We start from the raw sequence: 22,447 nt of genomic DNA, 5'->3' as shown, positions 1-22,447 counted from the left end.
GACTTTGTCGCCCACTTGAAATTCTAGCGGTTTTCTTCTTACATCAGCATAACTCTTTTGGCGACTCATGGCCGTTTTCAATCGCTGTTGTATTTGAATGATCTTTTCGGTGGTTTCGTGAATAATTTCTGGTCCAGTAAGTTGTCTTTCTCCTACTTCACTCCAACATATAGGAGATCTGCACTTTCTACCGTAAAGTGCTTCAAATGGCGTTGCGTTGATGCTCGTATGATAGCTGTTATTGTATGAAAATTCTGCCAACGGTAAGTGTCGATCCCAACTGGTTCCAAAGTCAATCACGCATGCCCGTAACATGTCTTCCAATGTTTGTATTGTTCTTTCACTTTGACCATCTGTCTGTGGGTGATAAGCGGTGCTCATATCTAATCGAGTTCCCAATGCTTTTTGTAATGATTGCCAAAAACGTGATGTGAATCGGGTGTCACGATCAGATATGATGGAGATGGGTACACCATGCCTGGAAACTACTTCCTTTAAATATAGGCGTGCTAATTTCTCCATACTGTCTGTCTCCTTTATTGGTAGAAAGTGAGCTGATTTAGTTAGACGATCAACTATCACCCAAATAGTATCATGACTACTTGCAGTCCTTGGCAATTTCGTAATGAAATCCATGGTTATTCTTTCCCATTTCCACTGCGGAATTTCTGGTTGTTGCAGTAATCCTGACGGCTTTTGGTGCTCAGCTTTAACCTTTGCACACGTCAAACATTTGCTTACATAAGTAGCAATTTCTGTCTTCATATTAGGCCACCAATAAAACTTCTTGAGATCGTGGTACATTTTTCCGTTTCCTGGGTGAATTGAGTACCTCTTTTTGTGTGCTTCATCCAGTACTAGTTGCCTTAGGTTACCATGTTTTGGTACCCATATCCTACCAGCAAAATACAGGGTTCCATCGGCTTTTTCTTCAAGTTGTTTTTCTAACCCTTTGCTTATTTCGCCTTTTTCGTTTTCTTCTTTTAAAGCTTCTAACTGTGCTGCTTGAATTTGCTTTGTGAGATCAGTACGAATTATAATATTCAAAGCTCGGACCCTAAGAGGTTTTACTCTTTCTTTTCGACTTAGGGCATCAGCTACAACATTAGCCTTTCCGGGGTGGTAACAGATTTCACAATCGTAATCGTTTAACAACTCTACCCAGCGACGTTGCCTCATATTGAGTTGTTTTTGATCAAAAATATGCTGAAGACTCTTATGGTCAGTGTACACTGTACACTTGGTGCCATATAGATAGTGTCTCCATATTTTGAGTGCAAAAACTACTGCTCCAAGTTCTAAATCATGCGTCGTATAGTTCTTTTCATGAATTTTTAGTTGTCGTGAGGCATATACGATAACTTTTGTGCGTTGCATTAATACACATCCTAAACCTTGGCGCGAAGCGTCACAATAGATCACGAAATCATCATTTCCTTCTGGTAATGACAAAATGGGTGCAGACGTTAACTTCTTCTTTAATAACTGGAATGAGGATTCCTGTTCCGTGGACCAATCATACTTCTTTCCCTTTTGAGTCAATGCAGTTAAGGGTTTGGCGATTCTAGAGAAATCTTGAATGAATCTTCGGTAGTAACCAGCAAGACCTAAGAATTGGCGAATTGGTGTTGGAGTCTTCGGTGTTTCCCATTTACTAATGGCTTCGATCTTGGCGGGGTCAACTTTAATTCCATGTTTACTGACAACATGGCCCAAAAATTGTACTTCTTGTAACCAGAAATCACACTTCGAAAATTTTGCGTACAATTCTTCTTTCTTGAGTATCTCCAGTACCAGTCTTAAGTGTTGCTCATGTTCTTCCTTGTTCTTCGAGTAAATCAATATGTCGTCAATAAAAACAATGACAAATTTGTCTAAATACGGTCTACAGATGCAATTCATTAGATCCATGAATACTGCTGGAGCATTAGTTAATCCAAAAGGCATGACTAGAAACTTATAGTGACCGTAACGGGTTCTAAACGCGGTTTTAGGAACATCTTCTTCCTTCACTCTCAGCTGATGATATCCGGAGCGTAGATCAATCTTAGAATAAACACTTGATCCTTGCAATTGATCAAACAAATCATCAATCCTCGATAATGGATACCGATTCTTGATCGTTAATTTGTTTAATTCTCGGTAATCTATGCACATTCTCATAGATCCATCCTTCTTCTTGACGAACAGAATAGGAGCACCCCAAGGTGAAAAACTAGGACGAATAAATCCACGGTCCGATAATTCTTGCAACTGGTCTTGTAATTCTTGCATTTCTGAAGGTGCAAGTCTATATGGAGATCGGGCTACAGGTGCAGCTCCTGGTATGAGATCAATCTGGAATTCTACACATCTGTGTGGAGGTAGCCCCGGTAATTCTTCTGGAAATACTCCGGGATATTCTCTTACAACCGGCATGTCATTAATGCTTCTTTCTTCAGTATCGATCTTCTTTATGTGTGCCAGAATAGCATAACAACCTTTTCTTATAAGTTTCTGGGCCTTCATACAGCTGATAAAGTTCAGCTTTGAGTTGCTCTTCTCCCCATAAATCATTAATGACGTTTCATCCTTACGAGGGATGCGGATTGCTTTCTCAGCGCAAACAACTTCCGCTCTTGTTTTGGACATCCAGTCCATGCCAACGATTACGTCAAAACTTCCTAATTCTACGGGTATCAAATCGATTTTGAAGGTTTCACCAGCGAGATTCATTTCGCAACCACGGCAAATTTTATCGGCTTTTATCAGTTTACCATTAGCTAATTCAATAGTATATTTATCGTCTAGAGGTAATGATGCACATTTTAGTTTAGAACTAAAGTCTTTACACATATAACTTCTATCAGCACCCGTATCAAACATAATAGAAGCTAGTTGATTATTAACGGTAAACGTACCCGTGACAAGATTAGGATCCTCACGTGCTTCACTGGTACTAACATTAAATGCCCTTCCACGTGTGGGTTCTTTGTTCTTCTCCTTATCAGGGCATTGATTTATAAAGTGACCAGACTTCCCGCATCCAAAACATTTCTTGACATCGGTCGATTTTGTCTTTACTTCAGAAACGGTGGCATAACAATCTTTCGCCACATGTCCTTTCTTGTTGCACTTATCACAGACCACTTGGCAATAACCTGCATGATGTGTGTAACATCTTTTGCAGAACGGATGGGGTCCCTTATAGTTTGGACTTGCAGTTGCCCCATCTTGTTTACCTTTAAAAGTTTCTTGTTTCTTCAGGAGAGTACTTTTGCCCTTATAGTCTTCCCATTTGTCTTGACTTCGGTAATTAGTGCCTTAATCGAACTCTCTGTGATCTGGTCCATGAGTTGGTGTGCCATTGTCATGGCTTCCTGCATCGTATTCGGTTTGGACGATGTAACATTTCCTTTGATATTGATCGATAAACCGTCAATATACATTTCTATCTTTCGTTTCTCGTTTGGCACCAATTCGGGGCACAACAAGGCTAGTTCCATGAAATGCTTTTCATAGTTATTGAGATTCGCGCCGATAACCTTCAGATTACATAACTCAGATTCCATTTTTCTGATCTCGTTTCGAGGACAGTACTCCTCGATTAGCATCTTTTTCAGTTCTTCCCAAGAGATATCATATGCTGTATCTATTTCTTCTGCTTTAGCATAATTGTTCCACCAAGTAAGTGCACCGTCTTGCAACGTGCACGAAGCATATTTTGACTTGTCTCCATTCGCACAATTACTGATTTTGAAAACGGACTCCATCTTTTCAAACCATCGGGTTAGACCGACTGGTCCCTCGGTTCCACTAAACGTCTGTGGTTTGCATCCTTGAAAAGTTTTGTATGAGCATCCGTTTCGTGAGTTTGTATTTACGGCTACTGCTTCGGCTGCTGCTTCGACTGTTGCTTTTACTGCCTCAGCTGTAGCAATTCTTTCATTCACACGTTTCTCGACTAGTTCCTCAAACTCAGCATCCGACATTTGAGACATGTTTCTTCAATAAATACAACAGAGATAATTTAATCATATAGAATATTATAGGTAAAATGAGTTGTCAATAGTTAATCGTAGCATATTAATAACATGAACCAATTATTATAAAAGCCTTTTCTTTTTATTAGCATTTTATAATTATTTCTAGGGTATTACCTATCCGTTAAGTTCATACATAATAGCTAGTACAAGGAATTAACTACTAAAATCCTAATAATATTCCACTATGAAAAATTATAGCGAGTTACTACGTCATTATGTAATAATAATAATAAGAAGTAGTAATAATACAAATAATCATTCCATGCATTTATTATTAATAAACCAAAATAATACAATACCATACAATACCAATATTTTACATATGCATATTTTACATAACAAGATAGAGTAGCACACATAAGCAATAAAATAGCGCATGGAAGATTTATGGTTGCGAGGTCATTTATTCAGAACTATCAGAAACTTCTTCCCATTTGGTTCTCTCTGCCAATTGTTTGTGTGCACATGGTCCGACAGACATTCTGGCAGTGTATTTTATTTTTGGTTGGGGTTTTGAGGTACCCGTTGCCTCAGTGGGTTTAATACAATAAGGGTGGTTACGAATCGAATGGTCCTGTTCCTTTTTAATAATTAAGGACTTTTTATTATTGTGGTTATTTTTATTATCTATAGCAAGTTGGAATTTCTCCTTAGTGATCTCTTTTATTTCATTAGTGAAATCCTCCTCCTTACTGATCTCGTCTGATGACGAACTGTCTGAGTCATGTGTAGGAGAATATGATGACGAACTGCGAGAATATGTACCGGTGGTCATGAACCGAAATCTGCCAGGCGTAATCGGCACAACCCGCCCGTCGGCGGTATATCTGGACCAATGTCCATATTTGTTTAGAAATGGACGATCCTCGTTTACTCCAGGGATCATGGGTCCATGCCAACGATACTGTGGCTCCGGAAAACTAAAGCTGGGTGGAGCTGGAACCTCCTCTGGGTTTACCGGGAGTTGAGATTCCCCGGCTAACACAATTTCTTCTTTAATAGGTATTGGAACGCCCTTTTCAGTTGTGGATAGAATAGATTCAGTGTCCGATTCCGAGTCGTATAAAATGATAGGATTAGAAGAAGTCATCTATCACATAATTGAAACAACAATTACGTTAGCATATAAATATATCACATATAATGTTTTTGACCAAATAATAAGCAAAAATCAGGAAAAACAGATATGGTCATAGTCCAGACTCACTAATGCATCCTAACAATTACCAGTTAAACACACTAATGTAATTTTTGGTTCCCTATGACCTCAAGCTCGGATACCAACTGTAACGACCCGTCAAAATCGCTATTAACGGGGCACGTTAATCATTGATTCCACAGTGAGGTTTTGACTTCTATATGATACGTTTTGATAAAATACTGCATTCATTAAAATAAATGACTTTCTAAACATAGAAAGTTATAAACATGTGGGCGAGTGCTTAGGTATAAGCAAAACCCCGAAATACATAAATCTTTAATTTACAGGTTGACATCACAGTTCAATTATTTATTACACAACGCAGTTTTATTTTGAATGCAATAAACTTTGTACAAAGCATGGGAGACTCCATGCAGGCAACAAGCACATCACAGCGGAAGCATTCTAAGGACCTGAGAATAAAACATGCTAAAAAGTCAACACGAATGTTGGTGAGTTATAGGTTTAATTGCTCGAGTCATAAACATATATAAAGATAGACCACAAGATTTCATCAAAAGTTTATCAATAGATTCTACGTAACAGAGCACCCTGGTAACTAAACTTAACGCTATAGTGATAATTACCCCATTCGTTTTAATACACGCAAACCAACGTGTCTTAAACTCAAATAACATACGTCCGTTAAAAGGCTAGCGCTCTAGTTCGGACGGGGATGTCAAGCCCTATGGATCCATATACAATTATTCGTGCCCATTAGTCCATATCCTATGTACTGGCAGCTACTAGTTACCAAAGCTAAGGGATTTTCGGTTTAACTCAGTGTAGAATTTAGTATGTACTTGTGTCTTATCGCGTTTAAAATAAATTGCATGTATTCTCAGCCCAAAAATATTTAAAGTATTTAAAAAGGGAGACTATAAACTCACAGTTCAATATTGAGACTCAATATTGTAGGCAAATTGCGTAGACGTAATGATGGTAGACGACTGTATGGTTGACCTTGGATTCAAGAACAATACCCCGAACAATATCCAATATTTCCTTAGCTTAAAGCGGTTTAAAACCCGAATTAAAACACCCTCGAATATACCTTATTATTATTAAACTTAAATTTAAAATTATAATTATAATTTAAATATAAATTTTTATTACTGAAGAAGAAAACATGTGATAATCCGTCGAGCAAAACAGGCGTATTTATATTACTTTTTCATTTACTGTAGCTCATGCGATCGCATGAGTTTTCAGTGTTTTTGCCATGCGATCGCATGGCCGCCTTTTCTGTTTTTGTTTGCTAGTTCGTCGACATCAAATAGTGTAATGTAGCAAATAGTGTTTACTGTAGCAAATAGTGTTTACTGTAGCAAATAGTGTTTTACTGTAGCAAAGTAATTTTTACTGTAGCAAATAGGGTTTTACTGTAGGAAAGTCGCTTTTACTTGTACATATATATATACATACATATAATTGTTCATGAATCGTCGAGAGTAGTCAAAGGTAATTGTATATATGAAACAGTTCTAAAATTTTGAGACTCAATCTAACAGACTTTGTTTAACGTGTTAAAATAATAAATCGTATAGAGAATTGGTTTAAATAAGTCAAAAATTTTCGGGTCATCACAGTGGGAGATTTTGATATTGCTCAAAATAGACATATCATTAGTCATAATATCAAGTCCTATCGTCGGTTATTTCATACGAATTTGTAATATTTCCATTTATATTCCGTTGTATTGTAATTAAGCATAGAATCATTGCATACTTGAAGAAATGTTGAAGATAATGAATGAAACAACTTAAAGATCAAAACCAGAACAAGAAACGAAGAAATAGAAAAGTGCACCGAGGGTGTGCACTACGCGCACGCAACCGCGTACGACAAAATTTGATCAGAAAGTTGCTAAAATAAAACATAAATGCGCACCGTGCAAAATTGAAGAGTACACCCCGTGCACTATTGTACGCACCGCGCACGTTCTCCGCGCACGCCCCCTTTTTCGTCTGTAAAGCAGATCTGAGACGTGCAATCGAGTTGTAAAGTAAAAGGTGGTAGGTGGCTAGTGCGCCCCGCGCACCTACTTTTGTTCGCGCCGCACACGCTTGCTTTTCCAGCTATATTCTTTCTTTTTAAGCCCCTTTCCAGCTTCATTCTTGACACACCAGTTCACAGTCATTTTCAGAGGCTAAGGTTACGATTCAAGGTGATCCTTGGAGTAATCCAGGATCACCTAATCCATCATTTCAATCCGGAATCAAGAATCATGAGGATCATCATCCAAGATTGCTTCAAGAGGTCGATTCTTGTTAGTTCAATGAATTCTATCTTTGTTTCCAGTTTGTTATTGTCTTTAATTATGATTGTTAGCTAGTTATTTTTATGCTTGTCTAGATAAATAACCGAGATGTTGATTGTTTACTTTTTTTGATTGATTGTTCTTATGCATGATAGTTTGATGTTTGAATAAAAGAACCATTCTTGTTAAGTTTAGTCTTTTCGATTCAATTAGTTAGTATACTTGTTCAACTAAGAAACATCATCTTGTTGATTTAGTATATCGATTTACACCTAGTGACAAGTGTTTGCCCGTCTTTAACCAAAAGGGGTAAGTTGCGTTCAAACGGTTAATCTCTATAGGAATGTAAGAACGACTCTTGTAGATACTTTCGGATAGCTTAATTGATATGTGTAGTTGTCTAGGAGAACGACCACTTCCCTAGAATCTGTTATGCATATTTTCACTACTCGATTCCATATAACTAATAAGTGTTAGTAATTTGCCTTATCTAGTGACGTTTATAGGGATCCTATTACTATACTAAATTGATTACTTGGGTTGGGTGAATTGGGCATTTAACCGGACCAAGGGAATGAACTAAGCTAAACTATTAGTTGACATAGGAATGGATCATGATCAACACATCATTGGCATGATCATCATTCAAGTCTTTAGACTAGTTGAATTAGTTAATTACAAATAGTAGGTCTTAGATGACAAGAACATCACTTGCGTCGTGTAATCCCGTTTGAGTGTTTGCGCAAGACTACTCTTGGTAAACCAATTAATTAGTTCTCATGTGTAGTCAATCAATCCGGTCCTAAACCTAAAACAACAATCAACATAGAGGGTAAAAAGTCTAGATGAGCATATTTGTTTTATTTGATATAAAAACTATCTTTTCATTTTTATAAATCTAAAATACCAAAAATATTGTCTTTTAAACTTATTCGTTTATTGATTTGTCCATCTTTAAAGGGCAACCCAATATCTTGTATTTGTTTGATTTCATTTATTTTAACTTAATCACAATTTAGTTTATACAATCTTAACTTGCACATATAATTGTCCTTGGTACGATACACGGATTTTACCATTATCTATACTACTACACGATCGGGTACACTGCCCGTTACTGTGTGTACTCTTTAAAACTAGTATTTTCCATATAATTTTATACATTAATTCATATACCACGTTTCGCACCTTCATCATTCCATCCTCCTTTATCTCTTTAATCCCCAATCTCTTAGCTTCCTCAGTGGAGACAAAGTTATGAGTAGCTCCCGTATCTACCAAAGCTCGTACCTGGTTTCCTCGAACATAAACTTCCACGAATTGGAGTCCTTTAGCCATTACCTGGGGTACCTCCGTATTGGCCTTGATTGCATTGAGTATTTGCATCGATCCCATGCACACATCCTCATCCTGATCACCCGCCTTTTGAACTTCCATAGCACGAAGGCTAGCTTTCTTCGGACAATCTCGTTCTCTATGCGGTCCATCACATATGAAACATCCATCATTCTTGTAAGAAGTTTTTATGCTCTTGTTATTCCCGGTTGGTGACTTACGTGTATTATCATTTCTCAATTGGGCGGGCTTATCTCCCCCACCTTTCTCATGGCTCACCTTCTTATATTTTGACTTGAACGAATCTTTCCTATTAGCATGGTCGACTAGTGCCTCCGCTTGAGCAAATGCGGTGGCAAGGTCTTGGACTCCCCGTCTCTCCAACTCCGTTTTAGCCCAAGGTTGCAAACCATTATGAAAATAGAAGAGAAGAATATCATCGGGAATATCTGGAACTTCCAAGCTAAGGTTCGTGAATTCTTTAATATACTCCCGAATTGTTCTGGAATGATGTAATTTACGTAGATGACTCATTGCATCCTTTTGAGCATTCTTAGGGTAGAATTAATTCTTAAGTTCATTAAGAAAATCATCCCAAGTATCAATAGTAACCGTACCTTTCTCGATATCTCCATATCAACGATACCACCATAATGCTGCGGTATCCTTCAGGTAGCGGGTTGCCGTCTTGATCTTAATTGCATCATCCACTATGTTGACTCCCTCCAAGTATTGTTCCATCTCCCATATAAAATCATCCACCGCTCGAGTTTCCCGCTTCCCCACGAACAGTGACGGCTTGGGAACGTCCACCTTCGGAGCATTGCATCCAGTGTTTCCACCCCCACTAGCCATGAATCTCAAACAAGAGTTCATGTTTGTTTGCAAATCCCCGAGGCGTTGGTGAATAGTGGAGACCTCCCCCTCCATTCCGTCTCGCAACTTCGTAATCTCACCCATGAACATACCCCTTAAGTCATGGATCTCACGTCTCATATCAACGTCTAGCACGTTGATTGCACTCTTGCAATCATATTTCAATTCGTCAAAGTCCCCGTCCAAACCATCCAAACGTTGGTGGACGTCTCCGACCTTTGCTTTCACGTCGTCCATGGATGTCTCTACATCCATGATCCTTTTGTCCAAGTTTGCGACAAAGTCTTTGGACGTACCTCGGTTGTTCTTGGCTCCTTGGCGAGTCTCTACTAGGCCACGAGTCTCATCACCCATCACACCACTTGTTGCGCTCACATTCTTCTCGGTCTCGGTTGCCATCTCCTTGAATCGACCTGGCTTTTGATACCAAATGTCACGAACTTATCTCGATATGCTCACCGTGCGGCACTTAATCTATACTAAGTCAGCCTAGCTCGGACCTTTCAATGATTCAAGTGACTAAAAGAGAACAAAATAGAGAACAAGTGGGAACTTAAGGAAAACGCTTATATTGATTATGAAAGCTTTACAAGAGAGAATACTTGAGTTTTGAGGTGTGGTGTGCCAAATGAGGTCACCCCTATTTATACTACTCTTACATCAAAATTGATGGCTAAGATGAAACTAAATCAATGGCTATAGTAGAAGTTTCAAGTATATACATGTGTCTAGATATTTCCATGAACATTCCATATCATTCCATGGAAGAAGCAATGGGAAAGATCTAGAGAGCTTCCATAAGTTTCTTGGGTCTTCCTTGATTTGGGTATATTGGGTCACAATCTTAGTGGATTGGGCTATAAGATGAATGGGTTGTGACAATTTTCTCACTTCTTTCTCTTCGTAAATGGATAAAATCCATCCATGTCACTATAAAAATAAACTTTTATAAAAATTTTGAAGAAAAACTTTAGCGAGTAAATCTTTTATAAAAATAACCACAAAATGATTTGGGCCACTAAATTTTTAAGAGTTGACTACATTTGTTAACCAATATTGGTATATATACAATCGTTTATATAGAAACTCAGAGATAACCATACTTCTAAACAAATAAAGATTATTGATTTTAATCTATGTATAAATCACATGAAATCTCGTGTTAACCAATGGGTGCGCGTGACCCCAGTAAAAAGGGGACCAACACCCGTCTATATTCATATTTCTCACGTTATTATCTTTATCTAGTGGCTAAAACTCGGTAAATATTAAGGTGTGACCTGAATGAAAAGCTATGAAAAACCTCACATGGGTTATGAACCAGGGGTTTTTTGATGATTTAATCATAAGTTATTCACTTCTTCTAAACTTTTTTTCTCTCTATGTGTTCAAGTTGTTAAAATCTGTATACTTTCTGAAGTTTGAAACATAAAGTAAAATGAGATTATGGTGATGCTAAGTTTTGTTTAGGTGATTTCATCTATATGTATTTTTTTTTTCACACGTAGTATTAAATTTAAGACATGCGTTGCCAGTCTTTTAATGAAATTCATAGTTTGAACGGCTTATATGCATAAATTTCTTTGTAACTTCAAGTGTTGCCACATATCCAAAATGATATGTTTCATAACTTTATCAATCTTACAATATTAGAAAAACTATATTAAAAATTTGTAAAAGAAAAGGAAAATGCTAACGACAGCCTTAAGGGTTGTCGTTAACATGTATTAAGTAATTGTACGTGGCGGTTATTAATCATTTTCATAAAAGCGGTTATCAAAAGTTACAACATTTTGAAGCGTGTTAACGACAGCCCTAAGGGCTGTCGTTAGCATCTAAATCTAGAAATCTTTGAATTCTGTTTATTTAATTTTACAATCTATATTAACTAGTAAAAGTGGCCCGCGCGATGTTGTGGGGCCATTCGGGTTGCATATTCATAGTTTTTTTTTTTTTGAAAGGCAACATATCGTATCACGAGAAAAGGAGGTACAACACGAAACATATGCCCATTACAAGACAATTGGGCAATATGAACACGAAATACAACGTTGCAGAGGAAGCAACATACAAACGAATTAGAAAGAAACTAACAACATTAACTTATACAGTATTGGATAGGATTTGATAACCACTCGAGCCATTCGATCTTTTTGTTTTTGAAGCGCGAAGAAATCGAATCAAAGGAGACTAATTGGACTTCCATTAAAGCCCCCGGTCCATTCCAACATTCATTCGAGAACACTTTCTGATTTCGATTCTTTCATATTAAATAGCCGCATACCCATTCCATTGCATATTCATAGTTAATGTAACATTATGTATTTACAGAATTAAAAACATTTTGCTACAGATGTTTTTGGATACACGTAGTTAGTACCTAGTATACCTAATGTCCCGCACGTTTTTAACGCCAGGAAGATAAAGTAAAAAAGGGAAACGAAACCATCGATATGATGTAGTTAGTTTGAGTTGTTTATTATACGTGTATGTATGTGTATGAAAGATAGCTCGAAATATTTAGCGTTTTTTGAAAAACATTCGTTTCGCGTATAGTTAGTTGCGCTGTGTTCGTACAATTGTTTCGAGTTGTACGGTGAAGTCGGAAAAATTTAACACGCGGTGAGTAGGAAGATATGACTCTTAAAAATTTGGGTGGCGTGTGTTTTAAATTTTTCTGCTAATTTAATGATGTTACATTTTTAATCCCTAAAATGTTGTGATTTTAATGTAGTCTAAGGGGGTGTTTTCTAACTATGTTGGGTTATCGTTTGATAAACATGTGGGGAGTTAGTATACTAAAATTCGTTCCCTTTTTAGTATATAGGATAAAGAATAATAATATGTTACGTCAACAAAATTTGTTACTTTTACAGTGTAAATTTGTTATTTAGTAACTATAGTGATCATTTTTTTTTTGCTCCGCTTCTGCATGGACCATCAATATAATTTACCCTTTTACTAACATTCAAAAACTATGAATAGTAACCATCTCCGCTCTTAGAATATTTGTACTTCAAGTACTAACTATTGTACACACAAGTTTTTCACACTACAAATTGACAACTATTGAAACATGCAGGTGCTGATATGTAAAAATTTTTTGAGAAAAATTTGAATTTTGTAGGGATCCAAAGGTTAACTTGGTCAAACGGTAACTTCTCTATTTTTCATAAAAGCCCTCACTTAATCCACCTAAATTTTTGACGAGCTTTATCTTTTCGTTATACCCGAGTTACGTTTCACCGACATAACCGTTAAACACAAAATAATTTTATGAACTAAACACAGTAAATTATATTCGAATCGGAGCCCCGACACGAAGCCAGAGCTCCTCACCTAGTTTACTTTATTAACAAGAAAACATCAACAACAATCGGGAAATGACCGTCTCATGCTGGATTTAACTTCGGCTACAATTTACACACTAGTCTCCCGATCATTAATCTCACAACAACAACCGGATACGACACTCTCGCCATGAAGATTAGATGATAATGATGAAATTAGGTGCAAACAATAACAGAGAAATACTTTGATTTCATTTCTGAACAACCGATTGAACAAAAAAACAAACTAATACCTATATCCCCAAATTGGATAGTAAACCCTAACAAAATCTCAACAGAAACGTCTACCCGCCTAACCATATTTTAAATATTTACAGTGCAGGTCCTCTAACAATTAAATTAACCAAAACACGTCCCTGTACATATCTTTCAGAAAATAACAAACTAGTCCCTGTACTTCAATACCCGGGATTTAATTTCACATAAATTTAGGAAAAAATGTTGAGCCTTCTAGTTCTCAAACAACCTCGCAACAACAATCGGGAAACGATCCTCCCGTCTGGATTTAATTTTAGTTACACTTTACACACTAGCCTCCCGGTTCTCAACAACCTCTCATTTTGATATGTATAGAATAACACACAAAATTGAATGATCTACAAAATCACTTTCAATTATGGATGACATATAAAAAAAATAAATAAATAAACTTGTGTAACATACAATTAAATTAATTAAAATAATTTTTAAATATGAATGTCCCTAAACTTTACATCAAATGACCTTTAAATAAATAAATGACCTTTTTACCCTCACATGCTTTGCATGTGACTGCATTTAACGGCTGAAATAGACAGACAATAGACGGGAAGACGAGAGATGTAGATTTTTGATACATTAGGGACGAGGAATGCAAAAAAAAAAAGAAAAAGGACATGGAGTCAAATTTAATGTAAAGTTCAGGGACGAGGAATGAAATTTTGTCTAAAACTATAAACGGAATAATATATTGACATTTTGATTTGTTATTACCATAAGAAACTATTTTATACGGAGTACTTAACTTGAATAAATGATACAAGGCAAACAATTCCAAACCCACCAAGTGAGTGTTCGTTTTCTTTATTTTATTTCATTTTTATTTTATTTAATGGTGGCAAGCAGCAACTGAACTAAGCAGCCGTTCAAGTTATGAAGTAGAAGGAAGAATCACCCTTTCAAAACAAGGTAATGCGATAAGTCTTAATGTTACCACATTATTATCGTATCTTGATTAGAAACTAGCTTTCATCATCCAGACACTTAACTGTGGATGTTTTTTTTTTCGTTTAGTTTAAAAATAAATACCTAGCTCTGCCACCACCGGTGCTCTAAATGACAAACTAAGGGCCCCATTTGGCTCACGAAATTCAATGGGATTCCGGCTGAATTGAAATTGAATTTAGACATGATGCGTGTCTAAATTCAATTCTAATTTCGCCGGAATCTCATTGAATTATGTGGGCAAACGGGCCTAATTCTTTAATGTTTTCCCCGTGTACATACACCGTCATAGACAAAAATTGCAGACAAATGGCCGAGTTAGAAATGAACTACGAAAAAGAAGAGGGGGAGGATATTTCACTCAACATCCAACGTCTTATAGAACAGCAAATACAAACGCGAAATGATCACCGTCAATTTTCACCGTCCATATGTTATTTAAACAAACAGCTTGAAGGATGCAACCGAAGTTACAAGGAGACTGCTATCACAACTGGAGTTTATGATAGTGCGTTAAGCAGTATACCAGATCAAGAGTTAAGTAGTATCAAAGCAACATACACGCTTTGTTAAAATACATTGCAAATTTAGATAATATGGAATTAGTAATGTATGTAAATATCTAGATATTAAAATGTAAAAGAAATATCTAGATATTAAAATGTAAAAGAAATATCTAGATATTAATGAGGAAAAATCTAGATGTTAAAATGTAAAAATCTAGATATTTTTATGTGGTAAAAATATCTAGATATTTATGCATGGAAAAATCTAGTGTGTAGAAGTTTCCATGGAGTAGTATAAATATGGGTGGTGATTTCATTTGTGAGTAAGGTGTGAGTAAGTGAAGTGTGAAGTAGAGAAGAAGTAAGAAGTGAAGAAGAGTTAGAAGTAGAAGTTGTGAATAAGTAAGAGTGTGAGTTGAGTCCATAATATTGTAATTATTTCTTTGTATTAATAAAAGTGTTCTTTGTTAAGTTTCCCGGTTAAGCCTTAGTTCGTGTTTGAGTTCTTAGTGCACTTGTGTTATTTTTATTATATGGTCGGTTCTGCCGCCTAAGTGATATATGGTCGGTTATACCGCCTGAATGATATATGGTCGACACTGTCGCCTAAATATTATTGTACACTAAGGATTTATAAAATTAAAGGCTAACCAACGTCAAAGTGTTGGTCTAGTGAGTGAGTATAACCTAGGTCCTCTATAGTGGGTGTGTTGGGCTCGTCGAGGCTTCCAACAATTGGTATCAGAGCGGGTCGTTCGGGACCATTGCTAGTGGAGGTACTCATCGGTAAACGTTGGGCGTTTACATCGACTTGTTTTTACCAAGGCTCTAAGGGAGATTCTGTCGGAGCACAGTTAGGAACTGTGAAAGCTCATTGGTCAGGGACCAAGCTTATTGGACGTTGGACGTCATGATGGTAGATCTTGCAAGTACGAGCAGTGGAATCAAGAGTCTCAATAACCACAATTATGGTTATTGGCGGACTTGTATAGAATCCTACCTACAAGGACATGATTTATAGGAAATAGTTGCTGGCAGTGACACAATGCCTCCACCGAAAGAAAATGCCGAAGCCTTAAGAAAATGGAACATCAAGGCTGGGAAGGCTTTATTTATATTGAAGACTACAATCGAGGAGGATCTATTGGAGCACATCCGTGACGAGAAAACACCAAAGGCAGCTTGAGAAACTTTTGAAAAATTATTTTCAAAGAAGAATGAAGCACGCCTCCAGCTCTTGGAAAATGAGCTCGCGGGTATCTCACAAGGAAGTCTGTCTATTTCTCAGTATTTCACCAAGGTGAAATCTATTTGCCGTGAGATATCTCAGCTTGCTCCTGAAGAGAAAGTGAGTGATGCAAGGATGAAGAGAATTATCATCCACGGCTTAAGGTCCGAGTATAATGGATTTATAGCCGCTGTGAGAGGATGGCCTAATCAAGCATCATTAATAGAGCTGGAGAATTTATTGGCTAATCAAGAGGCATTAGCCAAGCAGATGAATGAAGTAACCATAAAAGACGGAGAAGATGCACTCTTCACCAATAAGAAGAAAGCAACATCTCGAAGACAAGAGGCGATGAAAGAAAGTAAGACATATGGGTGGAAGGGTCACCCAAAATCAAAAGGCAACGCTTCAGGGGGAGCTCAACAAGGAAGAAGAGATCATCGCCAACAATACGGGGAAAATGATAAGAGAAAGAATGGTGAATGCTTCAATTGTGGCAAGAAGGGTCATTTTGCTCGAGATTGTAGATTTCCCAGAAGGCGAACTTTCGAAGGAAATGTGGTCGCCGCAAGAGATGAGAAGAAAGAGGTCACATTCGAAGCATCCATTAATGAGGAAACTTGGGATGCAGAAGCAGGACTCTCCGTTGAAGCTGACATGGATGATCAAGCTCTTGCAGCAACCTTAAAGTCGAAAATAAACTACAAAGATGATTGGATCATTGATTCTGGGTGCTCAAATCATATGACCAATGATGAGACGAAGCTGCAAGAAATGGATGATTACAAAGGAAAGAGAGTCGTGTTGACAGCCGACAATTCAAGGTTATCTATTTCTCACATTGGAAATACAATAATTCCAAATGAAGGCGGCTCTCATAAGCTCCAACTCGAGAAGGTGTATCTTGTCCCTGGCCTAAAGAAGAATTTACTGTCAGTACAACAATTGACAGCAGAAGGGAATTATGTGCTCTTTGGACCAGAAGATGTGTCCGTATTCAAGAGAGTGAAGGTGGTTGGAAATCCAATTATGCAAGGAAAAAGAATAGAGTCGGTCTATGTACTATATGCTGAAACAGCATATGTGGATAAGACTCGAAAGAATGAGACGGCTCATCTTTGGCATGAACGTCTTGGGCATGTGGGCTACAATAAATTAAAGGAGATGATGGTGAAACACATAGTAAATGGGCTTCCTCAAATTGATATCCGAACAGATACAATTTGTGTTGGATGTCAATTTGGCAAAGCTCACCAATTGTCATTCAAGAAGTTAGCGCATCAGTCCAAGACACCACTAGAGCTCATACACTCAGATGTCTTCGGCCCAGTGAAACAAATATCACTTAGAGGTATAAAATATATGGTGACATTCATTGATGACTTCTCAAGATATGTGTGGGTTTACTTCATGAAGGAGAAGTCGGAGACTTTTCTGAAGTTTAAAGAGTTCAAGAACAAGGTAGAAAGTGAGCTCAATACTAAGATTCGATGCTTACGCACAGATAATGGAGGAGAATATTTATCAACCGAGTTCAATATCTATCTTGAGAAGCACAAGATTAGAAGACAATTAACTTGTCCCAATACTCCACAACAGAATGGAGTCGCTGAACGCAAGAATCGTCACCTTGCCAAAACTTGTAGAAGTATGCTTCATGGTAAGAATGTGCCAGGAAGATTTTGGGCTGAATGTATGAGGACGGCTTCATACGTGATTAACAGACTCCCACAAACAAAGTTGGAATATATTTCACCGTATGAAATATTATGGAAGATCAAACCAACCGTCAACCATCTCAAGATTTTTGGATGTGTATGCTACGTCTTCGTGCCAGATCATCTAAGAAGCAAATTTGATAAAAAGGCAATTCGGTGCATTTTTGTGGGTTATGATGAATCAAGAAAAGGATGGAGATGTTGTGATCCAAATACCGGAAAGTGTCATACTTCAAGAAATGTGATATTTGATGAAGCTTCTTCATGGTGGTCACCTCAAAAGATAGAGCTTCCAGAATCTCATGAATTAGAAGAAGTCCCAGAAGAAAGAGAAGAACGTGAAGAGCATGTATTGGACCCAACTAAAGAAGGAGATGGGTCGTACTCTAAGGAAAAGAGTCCATGGAAAACTGGTGTACATCAATCTATATCCGAGGAGGTTCGTCCAAGCCAAAAGGAAGTTGGGGAGCATGCACAAGAATTAAGGAGATCAACAAGGCCGAGACAACCTAATCCGAGGTATGCCAATGCTGCTCATGTGGATGAATCAATACCTATTGAGCCTTCTACTTATGAAGAAGCAGCACAAAGTCAAGAGTGGCAGAAAGCAATGGAGGAAGAAATTAATGCACTAAAAGAAAACCAGACATGGAGTTTAGTTTCAAAATCAAAAGATGTAAAACCAATATCTTGTAAATGGGTTTACAAGGTGAAGACTCGATCAGATGGCTCCATTGAAAGGTATAAAGTTAGACTTGTTGCTAGAGGTTTTTCTTAACAATATGGGCTGGATTATGAAGAAACGTTTAGTCCAGTGGCGAAGATCACAACAATTCGAGCTCTACTAGCTTTAGCCGCCAGCAAATCTTGGAAGATGTGGTAGATGGATGTCAAGAACGCTTTCTTACATGGAGAACTTGACAAAGACATTTATATGGAGCAACCAAGAGGCTTTGAGAACAAGTCCCATCCTGACCATGTCTGCAAATTAAAGAAAGCACTATACGGCTTGAAGCAGGCTCCAAGAGCTTGGTACGGGAAGATTGCCGAGTTCTTGGTACAAAGTGATTTCACAGTTGCTCCTTCAGATTCTAGTTTATTTGTGAAACAAGATCAAGAAAAACTAGCCATAGTGCTAGTATATGTGGATGACTTAATCATCACGGGAGATCACTATGAGGAGATCCAAAGAACAAGAGAGAATCTGTCTATCAGATTTCATATGAAGGAGCTTGGAGAACTCAAACATTTTCTTGGACTCGAAATAGAGCAGAAAAGAGAAGGATTATTTCTGGGACAACAGAAATATGCGCGAGATCTTTTACAAAAGTACGGAATGCTTAATTGCAAACCTATCTCAACTCCAAATGGATCCGAATACAAAACTACGAGCAGATGAAGGAAAAAGTCTTCAAGATGTTACCATGTATCGAAAGATGGTCGAAAGTCTTATTTATCTCACACTAAGCCGACCAGACATATCTTATGCAGTTGGAGTGGTTAGTTGATACATGAGCAATTCGAAGAAGCCTCACCTTGATGTTGTACAACGCATCTTAAGGTATGTTAAAGGCACTATCAACTTTGGTATTTTATACAAGAAAACAAAAGAATGCACGTGACTGGATATTGTGACGCCGATTACGCTGGAGACTATGATACACTACGGTCAACAACTGGATACATGTTTAGTCTTGGATCGGGAGTAATATCATGGTGCTGTAAGAGACAACCAACTGTATCCTTATCAAGCACTGAAGCAGAATATCTATCGGCATCATCAGCAACACAAGAAATTACTTGGTTGAAGCAACTAATGGAAGATCTTCATCAATCAACAGATTATCAAGTAAAACTTTTCTGTGATAATCTATCAGCTATTCGATTAACAGAGAATCCAGTCTTCCATGCAAGAACAAAACATATAGAAGTGCGCTATCATTATGCACGCGAGAAGGTTCTTGAAGGGGAGATCAAGATGATGCCAACAAAGACAGAGGAACAGGTTGCAGATATATTCACCAAGAGCCTAAGTAAAACGAAGTTTACAAAATTCAGAGAAGCAATTGGAATGGTCTGCAAGACATCGTTGGAAGAAAATTTGCATTGAAGAGGAGTGTTAAAATACAATGCAAATTTAGATAATATGGAATTAGTAATGTATGTAAATATCTAGATATTAAAATGTAAAAGAAATATCTAGATATTAAAATGTAAAAGAAATATCTAGATATTAATGAGGAAAAATCTAGATGTTAAAATGTAAAAATCTAGATATTTTTATGTGATAAAAATATCTAGATATTTATGCATGGAAAAATCTAGTGTGTAGAAGTTTTCATGGAGTAGTATAAATATGGGTGGTGATTTCATTTGTGAGTAAGGTGTGAGTAAGTAAAGTGTGAAGTAGAGAAGAAGTAAGAAGTGAAGAAGAGTTAGAAGTAGAAGTTGTGAATAAGTAAGAGTGTGAGTTGAGTCCATAATATTGTAATTGTTTCTTTGTATTAATAAAAGTGTTCTTTGTTAAGTTTCCCGGTTAAGCCTTAGTTCGTGTTTGAGTTCTTAGTGCACTTGTGTTATTTTTATTATATGGTCGGCTCTGCCGCCTAAGTGATATATGGTCGGTTATACCACCTGAATGATATATGGTCGACACTGTCGCCTAAATATTATTGTGCACTAAGGATTTATAAAATTAAAGGCTAACCAACGTCAAAGTGTTGGTCTAGTGAGTGAGTATAACCTAGGTCCTCTATAGTGGGTGTGTTGGGCTCGTCGAAGCTTCCAACACGCTTAATCTATTTAGACGTTTAGGATCCAATTCAAGTGAGACCGTCAGACAGAGTGTGTGCATGGTGTATGCCAAGATTGATCAAATTAGAGCTTGTTACTCACTAGATTATGGTTACCTCGTTAGTAAGAATGACTTTGATTCACGTATCTCATTGTTTTGAGTGCTTGTTTCATTATTGAACTCATTCATAGGTGGTCAGAAGATAACTATAATCTCAGAGTCGTTTCTGATTCTCATTTTCGAACTTACATTTCTCTTCGTCAAGTGAAGCAAGATCTAATTCTTCTACATAGCCATATCCCATTTTTTATTCTTCGGGATATATTTAATTGCACAGTTAAAAAAATTAACCCAAACGCCTCTCTTATAGAGCTTGTCTTATCATTTTTCAAAGAAATAAACCCCTTTGAACCAAACCCATATACTGATGATGATGACTATGGAACTGTTACAAATTATTTCGATACAAGTATTAAACATATCCTTGACCTTCTTTACAAATATCACCGGCCTGCACATATCTCATTAGATCCACTATCAACCGTGACAGCCACTTACTTAACTATAGATTTGGCTAAGGCCGGGGTGCATTTTAAGCCTAATAAAAAAACAGAAGTAACCATCAAATTCAATTCATCATGGACCAATTGTACTTTGACGATGCCGGTACTATATATAGAAGAACACACAGAGTTACTTTTATTGAACCTCACTTGTTACGAGCGCTGTTTTCCAGAAGTTGGTAATTACATGGCATCATATTTGTATGCTTTAATGATGCTCGTTGACTCGAAGGAAGACCTTCTCAAGTTGGTGGAATCAAAAATCATAACTAATCAAAGTGGTCACCAGCATATAGTTAACCTAATTCATGAATTTGCCATAGAGTTTGTTCCTGTACAGTTCATTTATAGCATACATTGGCGTGCAATGGGTGATTACTACAACAAATTTGCAGGGTACACAAGGCGCACCTACTTTAGTGGGGCATGGAGTTATATAGCATCTGCTACTGCATTGATCCTCTTCATTTTTACTGCAGTTCAGACCTACTGTTCTATTCGTAATCTTTAATCCAAAACGACTTTCACGGTTTGTGTTTCTAACTGTGTGTTTTTTTTCTACAGTTCAATATAGTATTTCACTGAATAATTTATGTGTTTGTAAGTTTCGAATACAGACTATGATTTATGTACGGATAAATACATTGTACTTAGAATACAATTTCATTGCAATAACGAATAGATACAACACAATACCAATAATATATGCATATGTGAATGTATACATCATTTCTTTATAGAACATAAGGAATGTCCTTTTATATTCCCTGTTGAGGGCGTTTTGTAAAACACCCTCATTTCTATATGAGTATTCGTTTTTTCGCCAAATAAAAAAATAGAACATAAGGAAATAGATAACCGGATGGAGCAGAAACCAAGGAAATATATCAACAACAAATGTTGATTTAGGCCTCTTTTAACAAGGGTCATTTACACAAAGTCTATTTTTTCAAGGTACAACGACCAAAATAGTATTACTGCCGGACCATACATGCCTGAAATGACATTTGTTGACCAACTGATCATGGTCTGTTTCTAGAAAAGGGTAAGTGTTCCTACGTCCCGATATGTAAAATTAGCAGAATGCAAAAATTGACCCATCACAATATTCAAAAGAACAATCACTACATTTTATATCCAACATTCACTATTGATACACTGATTTTGAGATTAACAAACATATATTGTTATTACAAAAGACCATTTGACCCGCTCAACCTACAAATGGTTGTTTAAGAGAGTGTGTAACCAGATCTATGTTGCTAAATACTGTTGAGAAAAGCGACACCGAATTATAGCAAACCGCTAGTAATAATTGAAAAAACGACAATAATGGGACACCGAGATTTAACGTGGAAAACCCCAAAAGGGTAAAAACCACGGGCAAG

General features: G+C 37.1%; 1 protein-coding gene across 1 annotated transcript; it reads left to right on the top strand.

The window, feature by feature from the left end:
* Positions 1–14,559: 14,559 nt before the first annotated feature.
* LOC139855009 (UPF0481 protein At3g47200-like) lies at positions 14,560–21,570 on the top strand. The gene is made up of 2 exons (XM_071844273.1): positions 14,560–14,786; positions 20,688–21,570. The coding sequence occupies exons 1-2, from the start codon at positions 14,560–14,562 to the stop codon at positions 21,568–21,570; spliced, it is 1,110 nt and encodes a 369-aa protein (XP_071700374.1).
* The last annotated feature ends 877 nt before the right edge of the window (positions 21,571–22,447 follow it).

The sequence above is a fragment of the Rutidosis leptorrhynchoides genome, chromosome 6, assembly GCF_046630445.1.
Source record: "Rutidosis leptorrhynchoides isolate AG116_Rl617_1_P2 chromosome 6, CSIRO_AGI_Rlap_v1, whole genome shotgun sequence".
In the NCBI taxonomy this organism is placed as follows: Eukaryota; Viridiplantae; Streptophyta; class Magnoliopsida; order Asterales; family Asteraceae; genus Rutidosis; species Rutidosis leptorrhynchoides.
This window is presented reverse-complemented; position numbering and strand designations above follow the sequence as displayed.